Below are 21,939 nucleotides of genomic sequence, written 5' to 3'. Positions count from 1 at the left end.
CCAGGTAGAGAGGGAGCAGCAAAATGCTAGAGAAAAAAAACCCCAGCCTTGAAATCAGATAGGCTTGGGATCAAATCCCAGCTTCCCCCACTTATTATCTGTGTGATCTTGTGCGAAACCTCCATTTCCTTGTCTATAAAAGGAGGACAATGCCTCAACAGGTTGTTTCAAGGATTCAATTAAATAAGATATATTAGAGAACCTGCATTTTGGCAGAGGTGTTCATGATGCCAATAAGGCAAAGTTTGTGTTCCACTTCTGTACTTTTTTTTTTTTTTGAGACGGAGTTTCACTCTTGTTGCCTAGGCTGGAGTGCAATGGCATGATCTCAGCTCACTACAACCTCCGCCTCCCAGGTTCAAGCAATTCTCCTGCCTTAGCCTCCCAAGTAGCTGGGATTACAGGTATGTGCCATCACATCCGGTTAATTTTTGTATTTTTAGTAGAGATGAGGTTTCATTATGTTGGCCAGGCTGGTCTCAAACTCCTGACCTCGGGTGATCCACCCACCTCAGCCTTCCACGGTGCTGGGATTACAGGTGTGAGCCACAGCACCTGGCCGTGGTACATTTTTAAAGGATATTACTAAAGTAAAGGATAGTAGAAAGAACACTGGCTTTCTGCCTCCGCTGCTGCCATGGTTCCTGTGAAAAAGCCTCTGGTGAAGGGGGGCAAAAAAAAGCAGCAGGTTCTCAATCTCAAGTTCACTCTTGATCGCACTCACCCCGTAGAAGATAGAATCATGGATGCTACCAATTTTGAGCAGTTTTTGCAAGAAAAGATCAAAGTGAACAGAAAAGCTGAGAACTTTGGTGGAGGGGTGGTGACCATTGAAAGGAGTAAGAAGCAAGATCAACGTGACATCTGAGGTGCCTTTCTCCAAAAGGTATTTCAAATATCTCACTAAAAAATATTTGAAGAAGAATAATCTACGTGATTGGTTGCTCCTAGTTGCTAACAGGAACGATCGTTACAAATTACCTTACTTCCAGATCAACCAGGACAAAGAGGAGGAAGACAAGGATTAAATTTCATTTATCTGGAATATTTCATATAAGTTATTAAATAAAACTTGGGAACCAAAAGAAAAAAGAAAGAACACGGGACAAGCATTAGAAAGACCTAAGTCTCTCAATCTCACATTTCTAGGCTTATTCAGCTGTTAAATGGGGGACTGCACTAGCTAATTTCTAATTGATTTCACCATTCTGAAAAAGAAAAGTAAGCCCCAATTTCTGCTGAATCCTATTCATCTTTGTTCATTGGCCTCCAACTTCTCTAACATGAGGAACTTACGACCCTTTGAAACAGGTGGGGAAAACCAAAGAAAGACCAAGATGCCCAAGAAACGTATAATTTGCATGACATTAAAATTGTAAGCCAAGCTTTTTTATAGGGGATGACATGAGGGGTGTCTGGATGATTCACTCAGATTAGTGGTAGGCAGTAAACGCCTGTGCCGAAAATGTTGCATTTTCTGGCACAAAGTTACTGGTAAGAACACTGTCTAGCATATAGCTGACACTCAAAAATGCGGGCTGAATGAACAAGGAGCCAACTGACACCTGTTACTCCCTATAAAATCTTTAACTTTCTTTACTTAAGCCAAAACTCAAGAAAGATGGCTGTCACATTAAGAACGCTACTAAATATCCTCTGAACGAACTAATCCTTCAAATTCTCAATTATGCTAAATGGAAAAACATAAACAACCGTGAGAGAAATGCTGAACCAGCGGAAAAACTTCAAAGTCAAGTTTCAACATTCCCCATTCCCGTAGAGCTAGATACACCCACTGACTGCTGCCAGGGTCAATTTCCCGGCCTCTTCCAGGGCTCACAAGCACCCTCAAAAAGCGCTTAGGAAAAAAAACCCAGCGCCTACTCTACCCTGGTACACTCGACTCCTCACACACGTAAACCTTTAAGGTGGATGTCAGTGGAGCCAGCATTGAACAGACACGAACACGAGGAGACGAAAAAGGCATCTCCCCATCTTCACCACAAACTTTGAAAAGACCAAATTATTCACGAATCTAAGAGAATTCACAGATCCTGTTTGAGATAAACTATTTTCCTACAGTTTCTGGAGGCAAACAAAAACTCCCAAAACAAGTCGAACGGTCCATCTCCCCACTCCTTTCCCAGGAATGCGGCTGTTTTACATATCACACCCCTCCCCCTGGACTCCGACAAGCGCACTCCTAGACCCTCCCAGGGCCTCGGATCGCTGAGTGGCAGAGGGGCTGCCCGCAGAGCTTTCGGTTGCTTTGGCAGTGTCCCCGTGAGACCTGCCTGCCTGCCTGTCCACAAACTCTTCTTGGAGTAAAAGTGAAAGACAAAAAAACCCAGACTCGCCCACCGTGACGGATGGTGGGGGATTTTAGCAGAGTTGAGTAGCCCAAAGAGGACTCAACTTCCCCCCACCCCCCGCCCTCGGCAGCCTCCTCCCGCTTTCCTGCGAAGCCGGACGTGCGTCCCGGGTCTGCGCAAGCCCCCCCACCCACCCACATGGTGTGTCCCTCCCCGTCAGACCACATGAACTTTAAAATGGTGCCTCGGGCGACAGGGCCCGTCGGAAAGAGTCACAGAGGCCTGGGGCCAGCGAGCGGGCGCGGGGGGTCAGGAAAGGCGGCCCCAAGTGGCGGGTGGAGCGCCCCGGGTGACGCGCGCGTTAGTGGGCGGAGGGAGGCGCACCAGGCAAAGGAAAGGAGAGAAATGGATCGCGGCCCCTTTAAGAGGCCTTCACGGCACTCAGGAACTGGGGGCCTCTCCTCCACCCCCAGCCCGGCGTGTGGGGCCCTTCCTTGGGGAGAACTATCTCCAGACCCGCTCCCCGGAGGCTCCCCTCACGCCAGGTCGCGCCCGGCCCTGCCCTGGGGCGGCGGCTCCTCCTTACCCCGCTGTCTGCCGCCTCTTCCCAGCTCTCAGCGACCTCCTCATCTTCCATCTTACTCGCCGCTTTCCCTCCTCCCCAACCCCCTCCCCGCGCCTGCGCTTTGAAGCGCGCCTCCGTCGCGGGCGCAGGCACGCAAGGCTTTACTCAATGGACCCCGCCCGCTGCCTAGCCCGGAAGAGGCGCCAGGCAAGGTCCCAAGAGTACATTGGGGCAGCCATCTTGGAAGGGGGCAGAGAAGGCGGAAAGATGCCATCTTTCTTAAGGGCCAACGCGTTATCCGTCTTACAGAATGGGAGTTCAAGGGAAGTCATCATCTCGAGTACCGGAAGTGTGTTCTTGGGAACCATCTTTTCTAAGGGCAGGCACTTAAAACTTTTTTTTTCTTTTAAAGTGAGTCGTAGTTTTCCTAAACTACAGATAATGGTATCTTCATAATTCTGAAAACATTTTTAAACACCAACAAATCATGAAAAATATCTGCTCATGCAGAAAACATTTTATTATTTCTGATAGGGTGAAAATGATTACATTATTTCCTGCTCATAAAGCAGTATTCTAATCATTTATTAACACCATATCCACTATCGTAAGGTAAAGACGGTAAAAGATAATATTGCACCTCAGCTGGGACAACCAGTGGGATTCCCAGCTACTAAAGTTCTCCTGGGTCTTTAATGGTAGATAATAAATACGTTAGTTTTACCTCTGAAAATTATTGGCCAGGCGTGGTGGCTCACGCCTGTAATACCAGCACTTTGGGAGGCCGAAGCAGGCAGATCACAAGGTCAGGAGATCGAGACCACGGTGAAACCCTGTCTCTAATAAAAATACAAAAAATTTGCTGGGCGCGGTGGCGGGCGCCTGTAGTCCCAACTACTCAGGAGGCTGAGGCAGGAGAACGCCGTGAACCTGGGAGGCGGAGCTTGCAGTGAGCTGAGATCACACCACTGCACTCCAGCCTGGGGGACAGAGGGAGATTACGTCTCAAAAAAAAAAAAGAAATTATTTATGTGAGGCCGGGCGTAGTGGCTCACGCCTATAATCCCACTTTGGGAGGCAGAGGCGGGCAGATCACCTGAGGTCAGGGGTTCGAGACCAGCCTGACCAACATGGAGAAACCGCGTCTCTACTTAAAATACAAAATTAGTCACGAGGTCGGGAGATGGAGACCATCCTGGCTAACACGGTGAAACCCTGTCTCTACTAAAAAATACAAAAAACTAGCCGGGCAATGTGGCGGGCGCCTGTAGTCCCAGCTACTCCGGAGGCTGAGGCAGGAGAATGGCCTAAACCCGGAAGGCGGAGCTTGCAGTGAGCTGAGATCCGGCCACTGCACTCCAGCCTGGGCGACAGAGCGAGACTCCATCTCAAAAAAGAAAAAGAAAAAAAAAAATTAGCCAGGCATGGTGGCACATGCCTGTAATCCCAGCTACTCGGGAGGCTGAGGCAGGAAAATCGCTTGAACCTGGGAGGCGAAGGTTGCGGTGAGCCGAGAGCACGTCATTGCACTCCAGCCTGGATAACAAGAGCGAAACTCCATCTCAAAAAAAAAGTTACTTATGTGGCCGGGTGCAGTGGCTTATGCCTATAATCCCAGCACTTTGGAAGGGTGAGGCGGGTGGATCACTTGAGCCCTGCAGTTTGAGACCAGCCTGGGCAACAAGGCAAAAGCCCATCTCTACTGAAAAAAAAAAAGGTGTGTGATCTTACGCAAGTTACATAAGGATTCTATGTCTCAGTTTCCCCAAGTGTATACATTAGAGATAGCTACTTCGAAAGTAGATTGTAAGAATTTAACCAGTTACTATGCTGAAATGCCTAGAACAAGAGTCATAAGGGTTAGCTATTATCATTATGGGAGTGTCTCGTCTGCCCGAGGAAGATCTGTAACTGTGACTTCTGTAATCATCCTTTCTTTCTTAAAATATAAGGGCAAGGAGATGCCAGGCGTGGTGGCTCACGCCTATAATCCCAACACGTTGGGAGGCCGAGGTGGGCGAGTCACTTGAGGTCAGGAGTTCAAGACCAGCCTGGTCAACATGGTGAAACCCCATCTCTACCAAAGATACAAAAATTAGCTGGATGTGGTGGCGGGCACCTGTAATCCCAGCTACTTGGGAAGCTGAGGCAGGAGAGTTGCTTGAACCCAGGAGGTGGCAGTTCCAGTGAGCCAAGATTGTGCCATTGCTCTCCAGCCTGGGCGACAGAGTGAGACTCCGTCTCAAAAAATAAAAAAATAAAAAGGTGGGGAGATAAGCAAACACCATGTGTTTATATTCTTACTGACATGTTCCTGTTTTTCTCTCAGTTTTAAACACATGTCATTCAGTAGTGTTGCATTTGGCTGTTATAACCAAGTTATCTGACTTGGAATGTGTTTTTTCTTATATTTTTAGTATGCCATTAATCTTTCTGAAGTAAAATCTTCCTGTTGCGAAATTTCGCAATTTGTATTTTTTTTTTTTTCAGACAGACTCTCACTGTCGCCCAAGCTGGAGTGCAGTGGCACAATCTTGGCTCATTACAGCCTCTGCCTCCTGGGTTCATGTGATTCTCCTGCCTCAACCTTCCAAGTAGCCGAGACTGTAGGTGCTTGCCACCATGCCCAGCTAATTTTTGTATTTTTAGTACAGACCAGGTACCACCATGTTGGCCAGGTTGCTCTGGAACCCCTAACCTCAGATGATTTGCCCACCTCAATCTCCCAAAGTGTTGGGATTACAGGCGTGAACCACCCTGCCCGGCCTGTTATTGGCATTCTTAATGATTATTATCATAAACTGCAACCATGTGTTAAATGTTACTGGTCTTTATTTAGAAGTTTAAGTGACACGCTTAGTAATTCTCTGGTTTGACGACTTCCTGACTCTGAAATATTGTTCATTTCCAGGGTCTGTCCTCAGTCCACTGTTCTCACCTAGATGCTCATGGTATAAGCCATCCACTGTATGCTGAAGACTGCCAAAGTTGACTTCTGAGAACTGACCTGGTGTTTCTGATTCCGATTTTTATAGCTAGGCTTCTTATTGCCATCTCCACATGGATATTTCACCAGCAGCTTTAAGTCTCTAAGTCTGAAACTCAAGTAATTCTGGGCCGGACACAGTGGTTCACGCCTGTAATCCCAGCACTTTGGGAGGCCAAGGCGGGGAGATCACGAGGTCAGGAGTTCGACACCAGCCTGACCAACATGGTGAAACCCCATCTCTACTAAAAATACAAAAATTAGCCAGGTGTGGTGGCGCATGCCTGTAATCCCAGCTACTCAGGAGGCAGAGGCAGTAGAATCGCTTGAACCTGGTAGTTGGAGGTTGCAGTGAGCGAAGATCATGCCACTGCACTCTGGCCCCGGTGACAGAGCGATATTCCATCTCAAAAAACAAAAAACAAAACAAAACAATAAAAAACCACAAAAACTCAGTAATTCTGCTGAGTTAACCAATTTCATGGATTTTGTCTTGTTCACTCTCTGAGACTATATTTACTTGGAATACATTCTCCTGTGAACCCATTCTTTGAAGTAAATTATCCTGACTGAGTCTTGCCGACAGCAAAGTGGTTGAAACTGTCAGACATAACCTCGTTCTGGAGCAATAGTTTTTCCTAAATGCAAGTGACTCCTATATTTAAGCTTTGTCGTTATGCCTTATTACCAGCAGAGGGAGGTGGTTTCTTACAATTTTGCCATATTGGGCAACAACCCTTAACAAAGGCATTGGTTGGGCATTTCTGAGACTGAATTTTCAAGGAGACAAGAAAGATAGAGATCTTGGAAATCATCTGAGAATGCTGCAAATGAAATAGTTTTTGTTCCATAAAATGGGTAACCAGGAGGTCAGTCTTCGTTAATCACATAGACCCCTTGTGACCTTGGGCAAGTCTCTTCTCAGTCTGATTCCTCATCTGTAAAATCAGGGATGGAACCAAATTAGCTCTAAAATTGAAAAAGTAATGGCAGTTTCTTCTTCCAGGGATAAACCCAAAAAGTTGAGGCAGTGGCGGCCTGGCACAGTAACTCACGCCTGTAATCCCAGCACTTTGGGAGGCTGAGGCAGGCAGAAGACGAGGTTAAGAGATCGAGACCATCGTGGCCAACATGGTGAAACCCCTTCTCTACTAAAAATTCAAAACTTAGCTGGTCGTGGTGGCACGCGCCTGTAGTCCTAGCTACTCGGGAGGCTGAGGCAGGAGAATCGCTTGAACCCAAGAGGCAGAGGTTGCAGTGACCCGAGATCATGCCATTGTACTCCAGCCTGACCGATAGGGCAAGACTTTGTCTCAAAAAAAAAAAAAAAAAAAGGTGGAGTGCGGTGGCTCACGCCTGTAATCCCAGCACTTTGGGAGGCCGAGGCGGGCGGATCATGAGATCAAGGAGATTGAGACCATCCTGGCGAACACGGTGAAATCCCATCTCTACTGAAAATACAAAAAAAATTAGCCGGGCGTGGTGGTGGGCGCCTGTAGTCCCAGCTTCTAGGGAGGCTGAGGCAGGAGAATGGCGTTAACCCGGGAGGTGGCGGAGCTTGCAGTTAGCGGCGATTGCGCCACTGCATTCCAGCCTGGGAGACAGAGCGAGACTCCATCTCAAAAAAAAAAAAAAAAAAAAAACGGTTGAGGCCGTGGCATACACAGGTATTGTCAGAGGCCCTAAAGCATGAGTCTCTCTCTCTCTCTCTGTCTCTCTCACACTCACTCTTTCTGGTCTCACTCGGTCACCAGGCTGGAGTACAGTGGCACAATCATGGCTCATCGCAACCTCCACCTTCCAGGCACAAGCGATCCTCCTGCTTCAGTCTCCTGAGTACTGAGTAGCTGGGACTATAGGTGTGTGCCTCCACACCCAGCTAAGATTTTGCCTTTTGCTTATTTATTTTTTTTGGAGACGGAGTTTCTCTCATCACCCAGGCTGGAGTGCAATGGCGTGATCTCAGCTCACTGCATCCTCCGCCTCCCAGATTCAAGCAATTCTACTGCCTCAGCCTTCTGAGTAGCTGAGATTAGAGGCCTGCGCCACGACACCCGTCTAATTTTTTTTTCTTTTTTTTTTTTTTGAGACGGAGTCTCACGCTGTTGCCCAGGCTGGAGTGCAGTGGCGTGATCTCGGCTCACTGCAAGCTCCGCCTCCCGGGTTCCCGCCATTCTCCTGCCTCAGCCTCCTGAGTAGCTGGGACTACAGGCGCCCACCACCGTGCCCGGCTAATTTTTTGTATTTTTAGTAGAGACGGGGTTTCACTGTGGTCTCGATCTCCTGACCTTGTGATCCGCCCGCCTCGGCCTCCCAAAGTGCTGGGATTACAGGCTTGAGCCACCGCGCCCAGCCTCTTTTTTTTTTTTTTTTAGACAGAATCTCGCTCTTTTGCCCAGGCTGGAGTGCAATGGTGGGATCTCGGCTCACTACAACCTCCGCCTCCCGGGTTCAAGAGATTCTCCTGCCTCAGCTTCCCAAGTAGCTGGGATTACAGGCGCTTGCCACCAAGCCTGGCTAATTTTTGTATTTTTAGTAGAGACGGAGTATCACCATGCTGGCCAGGCTGGTCTCAAACTCCCAACCTCAGGTGATCCACCCGTCTCGGCCTCCCAAAGTGCTGGGATTACTGGTACGAGCCACCGCGCCTGGCCCTAATTTTTGTATTATTAGTGGAGACAGTTTCTCCATGTTGGCCAGGCTGGTCTCGGACTCCTGACCTTAGGTGATTTTCTTTTTTTTTTCCTGAGACAGAGTCCACTTTTTTTTTTTGAGACGGTGTCTTGTCTTGCTCTGTCGCCCAGGCTGGAGTGCAGTGGCGTGATCTCAGCTCACTGCAACCTTTGCTTCCCAGGTTCAAGCAATTCTTCTGCCTCAGCCTCCTGAGCAGCTGGGACTACAGGCACGTGCCACCACGCCTGGCTAATTTTTTTTTTTTTTTTTTTTTTTTTTTTTGAGACGGAGTCTCGCTCTGCCGCCCAGGCTGGAGTGCAGTGGCCGGATCTCAGCTCACTGCAAGCTCCGCCTCCTGGGTTCACGCCATTCTCCTGCCTCAGCCTCCCAAGTAGCTGGGACTACAGGCGCCCGCCACCGCGCCCGGCTAGTTTTTTTGTATTTTTTTAGTAGAGACGGGGTTTCACCGTGTTAGCCAGGATGGTCTCGATCTCCTGACCTCGTGATCCGTCCGTCTCGGCCTCCCAAAGTGCTGGGATTACAGGCTTGAGCCACCGCGCCCGGCCAATTTTTGTATTTTTAATAGAGATGGCATTCACCATACTGGCCAGGCTGGTCTCAAACTCCTGACCTCGTGATCTGCCTGCCTTGGCCTCCCAAAGTGCTAGGATTACAGCCATGAGCCACTGCACCTGGCTTTTTTTTTTTTTTTTTTTTTTTGACAGATTTTTGCTTTTGTTGCCCAGGCTAGAGTGCAATGGCATGATCTCGGCTCACCACAACCTCCGCCTCGTGTGTTCAAGCGATTCTCCTGCCTCAGCCTCCCGAGTAGCTGGGATTACAGGCATGTGCCACCACACCCAGCTAATTTTGTATTTTTAGTAGAAACGGAGTTTCTCCATGTTGGTCAGGTTGGTCTCGAACTCCCAACCTCAAGTGATCTGCCCGCCTTGGCCTTCCAAGGTGCTGGGATTACCAGATTATCAGGTGCTGGTGAGCCACCGCACCCGGCTGCATTTTTTTTTTTTTTTAAGAGGTGGGGTCTCCCTATGTTGCCCAGGAGGGAACTCCTGGGCTCAAGCAATCTGCTCACCTTGGCCTGCCAGTGTTGAGATTGCAGGCATGAGCCACTGTGTCTGACTTCTGGGGCCTGTATGTTAAACCTGCACTCAAAACTTCAGGTGCTTTCGGTACACCACATAAAACACTTTGATGCTAATCAGAATACAAGCTCAAAGCCCATCATAACTTTGTATCTGATGCACAAGCTGAAGCTATATAGATAGTTGTGATACGTAAATGGCAACTTACCAATATTGAAAATGTGCAGGCTGGGCGTGGTGGCTCACCCCTGTAATCCCGGCACTTTGGGAGGCCAACGCAGGCGGATCACCTAAGGTTAAGAGTTCGAGACCAACTTGGCCAACATGGTGAAACCCTGCCCCTACTAAAAATACAAAAATTAGATCTGGTGCGGTGGCTCACACCTGTAATCCCAGCACTTTCGGAGGCTGAGGCAGGTGGAGCACGAGGTCAGGAGTTCAAGATCAGCCTGGCTGGCATGGTGAAACCTCGTCTCTACTAAAAATACAAAAAGTTAGCCAGGCATGGTGATGCGCACCCGTAGTCCCAGCTACTCAGGAGGCTGAGGCAGGAGAATTGCTTGAACCTGGGAGGTGGAGGTTGCAGTGAGCCGAGATCATGCCACTGCACTAGCCTGGGTGACAGAGTGAGACTCTGTCTCAGAAAAAAAAAAAGAAAAGAAAGAAATAAAAAAAAAAAATAAGGCCAGGCGTTGTGGCTCACCCCTGTAATCCCAGCACTTTGGGAGGCCGAGGTGGGCGGATCACCTGAAGTCAGGAGTTGGTGACCAGCCTGGCCAACATAGTGAAACTCTGTCTCTACTAAAAATGCAAAAAATTAGTCAGGTGTGGTGGCAGACGCCTGTAGTCCCAGCTACTCTGGAGGCTGAGGCAGGAGAATGGCATGAACCCAGGAGGCGGGGCTTGCAGTGAGCAGAGATCACGCCACTGCACTCTAGCCTGGGCGACAGAGCAAAACTCCATTTCAAAAAAAACCAAAAACTACATTTGGCAAATAGCAAATTGGTTGAACCCAGGAGGCGGAGGTTGCAGTGAGTCGAGTTGGTGCCACCGCACTCTAGTTTGGGTGACAGAGCAAGACTCTGTTTCAAAAAAAAAAACCATAAATAAATAAAAATAAGTAAATAAATAAATAAAAACTACATTAGTTTGGTGCAGAAAGACTGGAAACTTGAAGTGGGGGCTTTCACGTTATAGGCAGATTTAAAAACTGTCTGATTGGCAATGAGTTGAAAGAGTTATCAATAGGCCTGGTGCGGTGCCACACGCCTGTAATCCCAGCACTTTGGGAGGCCGAGGCAAGTGGATTGCTTGAGCTCAGGAGTTTGAGACGAGCATGGGCAACATGGTGAACCCTGTGTCTACAACAAAATGGAAAAATTTGCCAGGCATGGTGGTGCCCGCCTGTAGTCCCAGCTACTCAGGAAGCTAAGGTAGGAGGACAGCTTGAGCCCGAAAGGCAGAGGTTGCAGCGAACCAAGAACTCATCACTAGACTCCAGCTTGGGCAACAGAGCCAGACCCTGTCTCAAAAAAAAAACCTTATTATCAATAGAAATGAATGTCTGGGTTATGATAAGGGTTGTGGACACTAAAGTTTCATCATGCATGTGAAACCTCCAGGTGGCAGGCAGGCTCCAGAGAGAATAGATTGTAAATGTTTCTTAACAGTCTTAAGGTCTGTTGTGTTGATGTCAATGCTGGAGGGTGTAATGAGGCATGTCTTATGTCCCGCTTCCTGTCATGGCCTGAACCAGTCTCAGGTTGGTTACATTTTAGACTGCCCTGGCCTAGGAGGAAGTCCATTCGGATGGTTTTGCGGGGGGGGGGCCTTAGATTTTTTTTTTTTTTTTGGCTTACAGAGTTTAGATGGAAGCCTTCGACTCTCTATCTGGCATTTCCTTAGACCATATGCTGTAGGGCTGGGCTCATGAAGGTTCTCACCTACACACCAGCTTGCTCCCTTGAGAAGGGGGACTTTGCTGGATCCTATCCCCTGGTGATAGCCAGTAGGAAGTAAAGGAGCTTGGGAACCAGACATGCCTGAGTTTAAATCCTCTTTCCCGCACCGCCCACCTTCACTGCTAGGTGTGTGACTCTGGTCAAATAACTGATCGTTTTCTGTGCCTCAGTTTCCTCATCTTAAAAGCGGAGCTAGTAAGAACTCACACAGTGGTTGCTACGAGGCTACATTTAAGGGAGGCTTCTCTTGCACACCTCAGGCAGAGTTTCCCTCCCCTTGGCAATATCCATGGGCACTTACATCGGCCACAGCCCTCTGTGCTCATCGGGCCCTCGGGGTAGAAGTGAGTTAATTCCTGGCTAAACGTTAGTCTCAAACCACTGGAAAAACCACCCAGTTGCCCCAGACAGTTCAGCGGAGGGTGGGTGCGGCTATGAGGCGACGCTAGAGACGCGGCGAAGGCGGGTGCGGAAGCCTGGCTACCCCGACCGCCTTCCACCTTCCAGAGAACCTCAGTCTGTGACCACGGCCCTTCTCAATATGGCGCCGCCGCCTGGCCGCCCCGCGACAGGCCGCCGCGCTGACGTGAGTGCGCGCGCGTCCTCCGCGCCCGCCCCGGCGCATGCGCGCTCTGCGCTGTCTTCTCCCGGCCTGAGCAGCAGTAGCTGCGGCGGCGGCGGCGGCGTTTGAGTGGAGGAAGATGGCGGCTCCGGGCGGCTCGGGGTCCCGCCAGCTGTGAGGAGCCCCGAGCACCGCTATCGCGGCCTGACGCAGAGCGCCTCTGCTCTGGCCCTGTCCCTGGCTCCCTCATTACCTTCGCCAGCGGAGCGAACCCGAGAGCGTGGAGCGGGCTGGGCCAGGTGAGGCCTCTCCTCCCCGGGCCGCGGTGGGGAGCCGGCGCCTCATGCCCTTTATGCCCGGGACTGGCAAGGGGCAGCGGGCGCCCGGGGTCTGGCGCAGGCCCCGTATCCTGCGCGGGGGTCGGTCCTGGTTGGGTAGGGTGCCTTGCTATCGCCGTCCTCGAGTGAGGCGAGGAGGAGAGGTCCTTTCCAGCCAGCCTTTTGGTCGGGAGCGAACCCACCCCCTCTCCTCAGCAGGGTGGTTCTCGTCCCCTCACCCAGGCAGTGAAGGGGTCTGTGGCCCGGGCAAGGATGGCTTTAGGGTGTCAGATAATCCTTTCATTCCTCCTCCGAACCTTTCACTCCTATGCAAGAGGGGAGCCGGGGATCGGGTGCGCATCAAAATTGGGGCTGCGGCTAGGGGCCAGCATCTCTGAACCTGCAGCTGCAAAGGGATAATTTTGGAATTGGTTTACGTTAAATAAAACACAAAAGGCCTTTCCTATCCCCTAGCTTGCTGCATGTTCCCCTAGAGAAATGGGAACTGCGGATTTCCTTGCTTGAGACAGCAATCCATGCTGTGAATGTGGAAGGCTTCTCTTGGCGAGAATTGTGTGTGCAAAGGGAACGGTGGAGGGTGGGAACGAATTTGTAAGCGAAGAGGAAACGATTGTGAGATCTTGATGGTCGCTGCAGAGTAACTTCAGCGCTGAGTTCGTTTGAAAGCTTCGGATTGTTAAGATTCAGAATAATCAATTGTTTTGTCTGTTAAATCTCCCGACTTCTATTAGGAAAATAAAAGCTTCATTTCTTAATTGCCAGCGTCTTTGAATTTTTCTATGGTGGGATTCTGATCGATCTAGATGAAAATTCTGATACATTACCAGTTCATACTTGCTGGCAGCGACATTGTAACTATGTTGTTCCTTTTTGAGAACAACTTTTGTTGTTGTTTAAATGCTAATTGGGAGACTTCGATTGTGTTTCTGTCATGTAGGGAAGTCGGTTTGAAGCCTTGTGGTCTCTTCCTTGAGGAATGATGACTTCATTGTACTTGCATGGGAAATTGTTGAGGCATTTGCTTTTGCTTGGACACACGAAAATACCTTTTGTAACAAATTGGCTTTACTTGTACTTAAGAATGATGACATCATGGATTTAAAGAGACAAGGAAAATTTGGAGGAAGTACCGTCATTTAGAATTGAACATTTAGAATTAAGTCTGTAGCTCTTACGGCCATTAGTGATGCTGTGTTAAATTGCTAACTTTCAGTGTATTCATATGTGTAATCTGATTGGATGTCTTTTCTATTGTATGTTGTCATTTTATACCCAGTAACTGTTTGCTTTTGACAAGCCAATATAAATACATGATTCAATCTACATTGATCCATAGGCATGTGGCATATCTTAAAAAGCTTTTCACTGTTAAAATGACAATTGTTTTAGGTTATTATTTGACCATTTTCTCTCTCTTTTTTTTTTTTTTTTTTTTTGGTTGTCTCTCACTCTGTCTGTCACCCAGGCTGGAGTGCAGTGGCACAATCTCGGCTCGCTGCAATCTCCATCCCCTGGGTTTAGCCATTCTCCTGCTTCAGCCTCCTGAGAAGCTGGGATTACAGGCGTGCGCCACCACGCCCGGCTAATTTTTTTTTTTTAATTTTCGTAGAGATGGGGTTTCACCATGTTGCCCAGGCTGATCTCAAACTTCTGGTGTCAAGCAATACCCTGCCCCACCCCAGGCTTGAGCCACTGCGCCCAGCCACCTCTTCTATTTTTAAATCAAAGACTTTTCCATAGAAATTTGTTGATTTTCTTAGTGTCTTTGCTAAAGATGTAAATCTGAACCAGCAGCTTCTCTGTGGTAGAAAATTGGAGAGTTACTTTGCATATCAATTTGCTAATAAAGAGTCATGAAATTAATGCAGTAAAACATCCTGGTGGCTCATCATGCTTCTTGGCATAATATGTTGCACTGTTATGCTAAATCATCATCAGGTATTGATGCAACTTCATGACATCCATGACATCACTTGCTCTCCAGATTTTGACTTTTGCAATTCCTTACCTTAGTTACAAAAAGAACAGGATCAGAAAAAAATAACTTAGGATGCTTCTTTTTGTGTGATTTCTAGAAGGGTCTTTAATAATAGCTTTATGTAGTTTAAACCCTTAGTAAGATTCAGAGCAGGGTGAGTCCTACCTATTATGGAGAGCAAGCAAAGAAAATGCTAGCAAAACATCTGAATTTTATGAGAATACTGAGGTCCCAAGGAGAAGCTATCTCAAAGATGAACAAATATATAATTATCTTTGTCATTTCAGGATTGTTTTAGTCATTGAATTAACTCTTTTTGAGACGTAGTTTTGCTCTTGTTTCCCAGGCTGGAGTGCAATGATGTTGCTCACTGCAACCTCCACCTCCCAGGTTCAAGTGATTCTTTTGCCTCAGCCTCCTGAGTAGCTGGGATTGCAGATGCCCGCCACCATGCCCAGCTAATTTTTTGTATTTTTAGTAGAGACAGGGTTTCACTACATCGGCCAGGCTGGTCTCGAACTCCTGACCTCAGGCGATCCACCTGCTTCAGCCTCCCAAAGTGCTGGGATTGCAGACGTGAGACACTGTGCCCAGCCCTGAATTAATTCTTTATAAAATCAAAAGCCATTTGATTAAATAAAGCCCTTCCCATGATTGTTAGCGTGGATCAAAACAGATAGTGTTTTGAAAGTGAAATGTAAAATAAAATGTAAATATAAAATTGATTATTCCTATTTATGAACCACCTTCTGAGGGCCCTCCATATGGCAGGCATTTTGGGAAGTAGGTACTAATTTAAGACAGCTTTTGGTCTGAAGTTGCATACAGTATGGCTGGGGAGCCAGACAAGGAAACCCGTTAAGTGCTATGTAGTCTAAGAAGTGCACTGAATCCAACCGAGAGAGTCAAGGAAGGCTTCTCAGAGCAGGGATGGCTTTTCCCCAGCCTTTCCTTTTATTCTGCAGAGCCTGCCTTTAGTGAGTGACTTGCTTTTTATAAAAACTTAAAAAAAATTATGTCATGAGTTCTTTTCCCCTTTTATTCATTCACTGTCATGATACTTCCCACACAGTATGCCCCAGTTATGGCTTCTGCATTCTCAAAAATCCAGCCATGTTGGGAAAACCTTTCTATATGAGTCATACACACAGGCAACAAACAAATACCGCAGCTGCAATTAAAATATCTCAGATTACTAAGTGGTGACAACTTTAGAGTGATGGTGCTTTTTTGTTTTTGTTTTGTAAACTAGTACAAGAGGTACTGTGTTTTTAATTTAATGACAATACAGCAAATATTTAATTGTTATTCCTTACAATGTTGATTATAGGTGGTTGTTAGTACTGTCTCCTTTTTCCCAACAATAAATAAGATCTTAATTCCTTTTTGATTGAAGGTGACCGCTTAAGTGAGAATTACACCAAACTTTTTTTTTTCCATGTTTTTTTTGTTTTTGATTTTGTTTTGAGACCGAGTCTTGTTCTATCGCCCAGGCTGGAGTGCAGTGGCGCAATCTCTGCTCACTGCAACCTCCACCTCCCGGGTTCAAGTGATTCTTCTGCCTCAGCCTCCCAAGTAGCTGGGAGTACAGGCGCCTGCCCCACGCCTGGCTAATTTTTGTAGTTTTTTTTAGTAGAGACAGGGTTTCACCATATTGGCCAGGCTGGTCTTGAACTCCTGACCATGCGATCCATCCACCTCGGCCTCCCAAAGGGCTGGGATTACAGGCGTGAGCCACCATGCCCGGCAAATTACACTAAACTTTTATAGAATCTTTGTGGATTGGTGTTGCTAGTAGCTTTGATACTGAACTTCTATATCCCAGTACAAGTTATTCACCTTAGTGCTGTAGTTGTTTTACAATTAATTTAGCATGTTGTTGCCTATATTGCAAAAACTTCGAATTTTTGGATTGAGTGGAATTTTTATGTGGCACTGTATTATTGAACATAGGGAATCTGTATCTTAACTGAAAATGAGTGCTCTAAGGTTGCAGTTGGTGGAAAAGTGAAGGCAATGTGTTCATTTTTCTATAATGTGACAGCTTGCTACATGTACAAAGATATGACTTACAGAGAAGTCATTTAAAAATTGTCCAGCATTAAGCTTATAATACAGCCTGTGACTTATAGGCAAGTCTTTTCTTTTTTTTTTTTCTTTTTTTTTTTGAGACGGTGTCTTGCTCTGTCACCCAGGCTGGAGTGCAATGGTGCCATCTCGGCTCACTGCAACCTCTGCCTCCCCGGTTCAAGCGATTTTCCTGTCTCAGCCTCCTGAGTAGCTGGGACTACAGGCGCCTGCCACCATGCCCAGCTAATTTTTGTGTTTTTTAGTAGAGATGGGGTTTCACCACGTTGGTCAGGCTGTTCTGGAACTCCCGACCTCAGGTGATCCACCCGCCTTGGCCTCCTAAAATGCTGGGATTATAGGCGTGACCCACCATGCCTGGGTTGTAGAGTTAGGGTTTTGCCATTTTGTCCAGGGTGGTCGCGAGCTCCTGGGCTCAGGCGATCCACCCACCTCAGACTCCCAAAGTGCTGGGATTACAGACGTGAGCCACTGCACCTGGCCCAGAACTTTTTTTTTTTTTTTAAGACGGAATTTCGCTCTTGTTGCCCATGCTGGAGTACAATGACGTGATCTTGGCTCTTTGCAACCTCCGCCTCCCAGGTTCAAGGGATTCTCCTGCCTCAGCCTCCCAAGTAGCTGGGATTACAGGCACATGCCACCATGCCCGGCTAATTTTGTATTTTTAGTGGAGACGAGGTTTTCTCCATGTTGGTCAGGCTGGTCTTGAATTCCTGACTTCAGGTGATCCACCTGCCTCGGCCTCCCAAAGTGCTGGGATTACAGGCGTGAGCCACCACACCAGGCCCAGAACTTTTAAGAATAACCTATAGTAGGGACCACCCCTCAAATTTACTGCCACTTTCTTTTTTTTTTTTTTTTTTTTAAGACGGAGTCTTGCTCTGTTGCCCAGGCTGGAGTGCAGGAGTACAATCTTGGCTCACTGCAGCTTCTGTCTCCCCACCTCCTAGGTTCAAGAGATTCTTCTGTGTCAGCTTCCTGAGTTGCTGGGATTACAGGCACGCACCACCACTCCCAGACAATTTTTGTATTTTTAGTAGAGATGATGTTTTACCATGTTGGTCAGGCTGGTCTCAAACTCCTGATCCCGTGATCTGCCCACCTCGGCCTCCCAAAGTGTTGGTATTACAGGCGTGAGCCACCGCTTCTGGCCTACTGCCACTTTTTTTTTTTTTTTTTTTTTTTGAGATGGAGTCTCGCTCTGTCGCCCGGGCTGGAGTGCAGTGGCCGGATCTCAGCTCACTGCAAGCTCCGCCTCCCGGGTTCACGCCATTCTCCTGCCTCAGCCTCCCGAGCAGATGGGACTACAGAGCAGATGGGACTACAGGCGCTCGCCACCTCGCCCGGCTAGTTTTTTTTTTGTATTTTTTAGTAGAGACAGGGTTTCACGGTGTTAGCCAGGATGGTCTCGATCTCCTGACCTCGCGATCCGCCCGTCTCGGCCTCCCAAAGTGCTGGCATTACAGGCTTGAGCCACCGTGCCCGGCCAACTGCCACTTTTATAGCTGGGACTTTGAGGAGGAATTGCCAAGGGTTGTCTCATGGTTGGTGCTTGAACCATTCTAATATTTATATGGTTTTGGTTTATCCTTTAACTGTTGGATTTTGCAATGATAAGCCAATATCTGCATATATTCTTTTTTTCCCTGACACAAAAAGTTTTCCTACTGTATACACTGCTCAGCATCTTGGTCTTTTCACCTAAAATATTTTGGAGATCATTCCGTATTGGAATAGAGGTAATCCTTATTCATTTCCACAACTACACAGTGAGGATGTACCAGAGTTTATTCAACTGGTCTGTTTTTGATGGACATTAGTAAATAATGCTTTACTGCTGATCTTTTATAAATAAATTTTGGTATGGTGCAATAGAAGTATTGGGCTGAAAGACAAAAGATACAGTTTCTATTTTTGCTACTCATTAGCTGTACGATATAGGTTTTCTGACCTCAGTTTCCTCATTTGTGAAATAAGGGTTCAATTGCTCTATAATTTAAGATCTCCTGCTATACTATTTTGTATTTTTCTGCAAGTTTTATTAACCATGTTTTACACCTATTGCTCAGTAAAGTGTATAAAGCATTATAAGAAAATCATAAACGAGAACATAAGGTTAAGTTTTAGAAGTCCTACTGAGGGTTGGCCGGGCGCGGTGGCTCACGCCTATAATCCCAGCACTTTGGGAGGCCGAGGTGGGTGGATCACTTGAGGTCAGGAGTTTGAGACCAGCCTGGTCAACATGGTGAAACACCATCTCTACTAAAAATACAAAAAATTAGGTGGGCGGGGTGGGCGCCTGTAATCCCAGCTCCTCAGGAGTCTGAGGCAGCTGGGATTGCCTGAACCTGGGAAAGTCAGGAGAATTGCCTGAACCTGGGAAAGGCGGAGGTTGCAGTGAGCCGAGATCGCACCATTGCACTGTAGCCTAGGCAACAAGAGTGAAACTCCGTCTCAAAAAAAAAAAAAAAAAAAAAAAATACTACCAAAAGTTTTCTGAATTTGGATCTGTAGTGCTTGTTGATAGAGTTAAGATTTCTGCTTTCATGCCTATTTTTCTGAAACAATCTCCAGGAAATCTACCTGCTAGGTGATTTTTAATTTTTTTTTAATTTACTTTTAAAATGTTTTCTTGAGACAGGGTCTTGCTTTGCCACCCAGGCTGGAGCACAGTGGTATAATCATGGCCCACTGCAGCCTGGATATCCCGGGCTTAAGTGATCCTATACCTCAGCCTCACAAGTAGCTGGGACTACAGGTGTGAGCCAGCGTGCTTGGCCAGGTGATTTTTATGATCAGGTGAGCTTGTGAAGCAAAGATTTACTTCGTGTGCACATACATCACTGTCCTTTAGGTTTCCTGGGGATAAGATATAATCAAGACATTATCTACCTTTCATAAATTCATAATCTGTTCCAGCTGTGCAGGTATTAATAAAAAATGTATAATCTGGTTATGGAGAAAATTTACATAAAAACATAACTATGGCTGGGCATGGTGCCTCACGCCTGTAATCCCAGCACTTTGGGTGGCCGAGGCGGGTGGATTATGAGGTCAAGAGATCAAGACCATCCTAGCCAACAGGGTGAAACCTTGCCTCTACTAAAAATACAAAAATTAGCTGGGTGTGGTGGCACGTGCCTGTAGTCCCAGCTACTTAGGAGGCTGAGGCAGGAGAATCACTTGAACCTGGGAGGCGGAGGTTGCAGTGAGCCAAGATCATGCCCTTGCACTCCAGCCTGGCAACACAGTGAGACTCCATCTCAAAAAACAAACAAACAAACAAAACTATAGCAATGTGAAATAGTATGAAACTGTGTCAGTAAGTAATGGTATAGATGGACTTCTGGAAATGATTAATGTGGAATGGAGTAGAAAATGACTTGTGATGGAAGGAGGTACTCTCCTCTGGTCTAGAGAAATGAGTGTTTAGGAGGCAGAAGCAGGAAGGCATTCCTTTGCCCTGACCACCACTAGAAAAACAATAAATGACCGCTGGGCAGGGTGGCTTAGCCTGTAATCCCAGCCCTTTGGGAGGCTGAGATGGGCAAATCGCTTGAGGTTGGGAGTTTGAGACCAGCCTGGCCAACATGGTGAAACCCCGTCTCTACTAAAAATACAAAAATTAGCTGGGTGTGGTGGCACGTGCCTGTAGTCCCAGCTACTCAGGAGGCTGAGGCAGGAGAATCACTTGAACCTGGGAGGCGGAGGTTGCAGTGAGCCAAGATCATGCCCTTGCACTCCAGCCTGGGCAAAAGAGCAAAACACCGTGTCAAAAAAAAAAAAAAAAAGAAAAGAAAAAAGACAAATGGAAATAAAACGTTCCATTCCATCACAGCATCTTGTTAAAATGTATTATGTTCTTTGCAGAATATTTTTATCAGTGGGGAAGCTGGCTTTATATGCCACCCGAGAGATTTGATAGGAGAATTGTGGGATTATAAAGTACTTTGAATTCCTCTTGAAACACTATTTTTACCATGCTTCTGGTCTGCTCACATTTAGTGAATTCCTGGAGACTGCAGAATAATCTCTAGATTGATGAGGCAAGAGGCTAGAGTTAGAACAGTTAGGTAGGTGTCTACTATTGTAGTTCAAGTGTGGATGACAATGACCAGCATCAAAGCAGGGGGATAACAATAAAAGGTAGGACATTTTGAAGAAAGAGCTAATAGAGGAAAGTGAAAGTCTATATCCATATATCCAAGACAAGATGTCATGCAACGTTGTTATTCTTTTTTTTTTTTTTTTTTTGGAGATAGGGCCCATGCTCTGTTCCTCAGGCTGGAGTGCAGAGGCTCACTGCAGCTTCAACCTCAGTGCTCAAGCGATCCTCCCTCCTTGGCCTCCTAAGTCTCAGTCTCACGCCTGAGACTACAGGCATGAGCCACTGTGTCTGGTCTATTCTTTTTTTTTTTTTTGAGATGGAGTCTCGCTCTTTTACCCATGCTGGAGTACAGTGGCATGATCTCTGCTCACTGCAACCTCTGCCTCCTGGGTTCAAGCAATTGTCCTGCCTCAGCCTCCCAAGTAGCTGAAATTACAGATGCCTGCCACCATGCCCAGCTAATTTTTGTATTTTTGGTAGAGACGGGGTTTCACCATGTTGGGCAGGCTGGTTTTGAACTCCTGACCTCAGGTGATCCGCCCACCTTGGCCTCCCAAAGTGCTAGGATTACAGGCGTGAGCCACTGTGCCCGGCCTGGCCTATTATTCTTTTGAGGGTGGTTTAAAGTTAATTGCAATGACTGATTTATACTATCTCTTAAAAAAGAATAAATGGAGTCATATGATTGGGTTCAAATCTGGTTCTGTATAATCATGGGCACGTTAATTTATCTGAGCTTCAATTATCCTCATCTGATAAAACAGGATTGATAATATGTTTTTCATAGAGTTGAGGTAAAGATTAAATGACATAAGGCACCTGGCACATACTCCCAATACCTGTTGATTCCATTTTCTCATCTAGTGTTGACATCAGCTACATTTTAGTGGTTCCTTAGGACCTTGATACTCAAGGTCCACAAACTGGCAGTGCTGGCATCATCAAGGTGAGAATGCAGAATGTCAAGTTCCACCCAAGGCTTACTAAATCTGAATCTATGAACTAGATTCACATTAAAATTTGATAAGCATTGGAATCTTAGGAGATTTTGAATGAGATTTCCTCCTTTTCCTCTTTTCATCATGAGAGTACCTAATGATTTGGTTGTTCTTTTATCTTTGGACAGTTGGTTTGGTGTGCACTCTTAGCTGAAACTATTTTAGATAAAATATGTGCACATGTGTTTGGAAAGACAGTCCAATTGCAGAAATGTTTATATGTATTATCATTTTCGAGACAGGGTTTCCCGCTCTTATTGCCCAGAC

At 46.8% G+C, this 21,939-nt stretch overlaps 3 protein-coding genes and 1 pseudogene across 8 annotated transcripts in view; 2 read left to right on the top strand and 2 right to left on the bottom strand.

Annotated features, from left to right (window-relative positions):
• Window positions 1–3,124, bottom strand: part of SZRD1 (SUZ RNA binding domain containing 1) — a 34,322-nt gene extending 31,198 nt beyond the window's left edge. For 2 of the 6 annotated variants that reach the window (XM_050793301.1, XM_050793340.1), the window contains exon 1: window positions 2,899–3,124. In XM_050793301.1, the coding sequence (XP_050649258.1) occupies window positions 2,899–2,949 (51 nt within the window). In that variant the 5' untranslated portion in view covers window positions 2,950–3,124. The remainder of the gene's footprint in view (window positions 1–2,898) is intronic. The other 4 variants (XM_050793318.1, XM_050793329.1, XM_050793311.1 and 1 more) reach the window with 3 other exon arrangements.
• Window positions 1–21,939, bottom strand: part of NECAP2 (NECAP endocytosis associated 2) — a 283,382-nt gene that overhangs the window by 100,051 nt on the left and 161,392 nt on the right. The gene's annotated exons all lie outside the window — the stretch shown is intronic.
• LOC126956541 (60S ribosomal protein L22-like) lies at window positions 638–1,028 on the top strand (annotated as a pseudogene).
• FBXO42 (F-box protein 42) overlaps window positions 12,222–21,939 on the top strand; it is a 98,801-nt gene continuing 89,083 nt past the window's right edge. Inside the window, exon 1 of the mRNA XM_050791006.1 lies at window positions 12,222–12,461. The gene's annotated coding sequence lies outside the window, so the exon portion shown is untranslated. The remainder of the gene's footprint in view (window positions 12,462–21,939) is intronic.

Source organism: Macaca thibetana, chromosome 1 (assembly GCF_024542745.1).
Source record: "Macaca thibetana thibetana isolate TM-01 chromosome 1, ASM2454274v1, whole genome shotgun sequence".
Lineage (NCBI taxonomy): Eukaryota > Metazoa > Chordata > Mammalia > Primates > Cercopithecidae > Macaca > Macaca thibetana.
The sequence above is the reverse complement of the archived record's forward strand: the minus strand, read 5'-3'. Positions and strand labels throughout refer to the sequence as shown.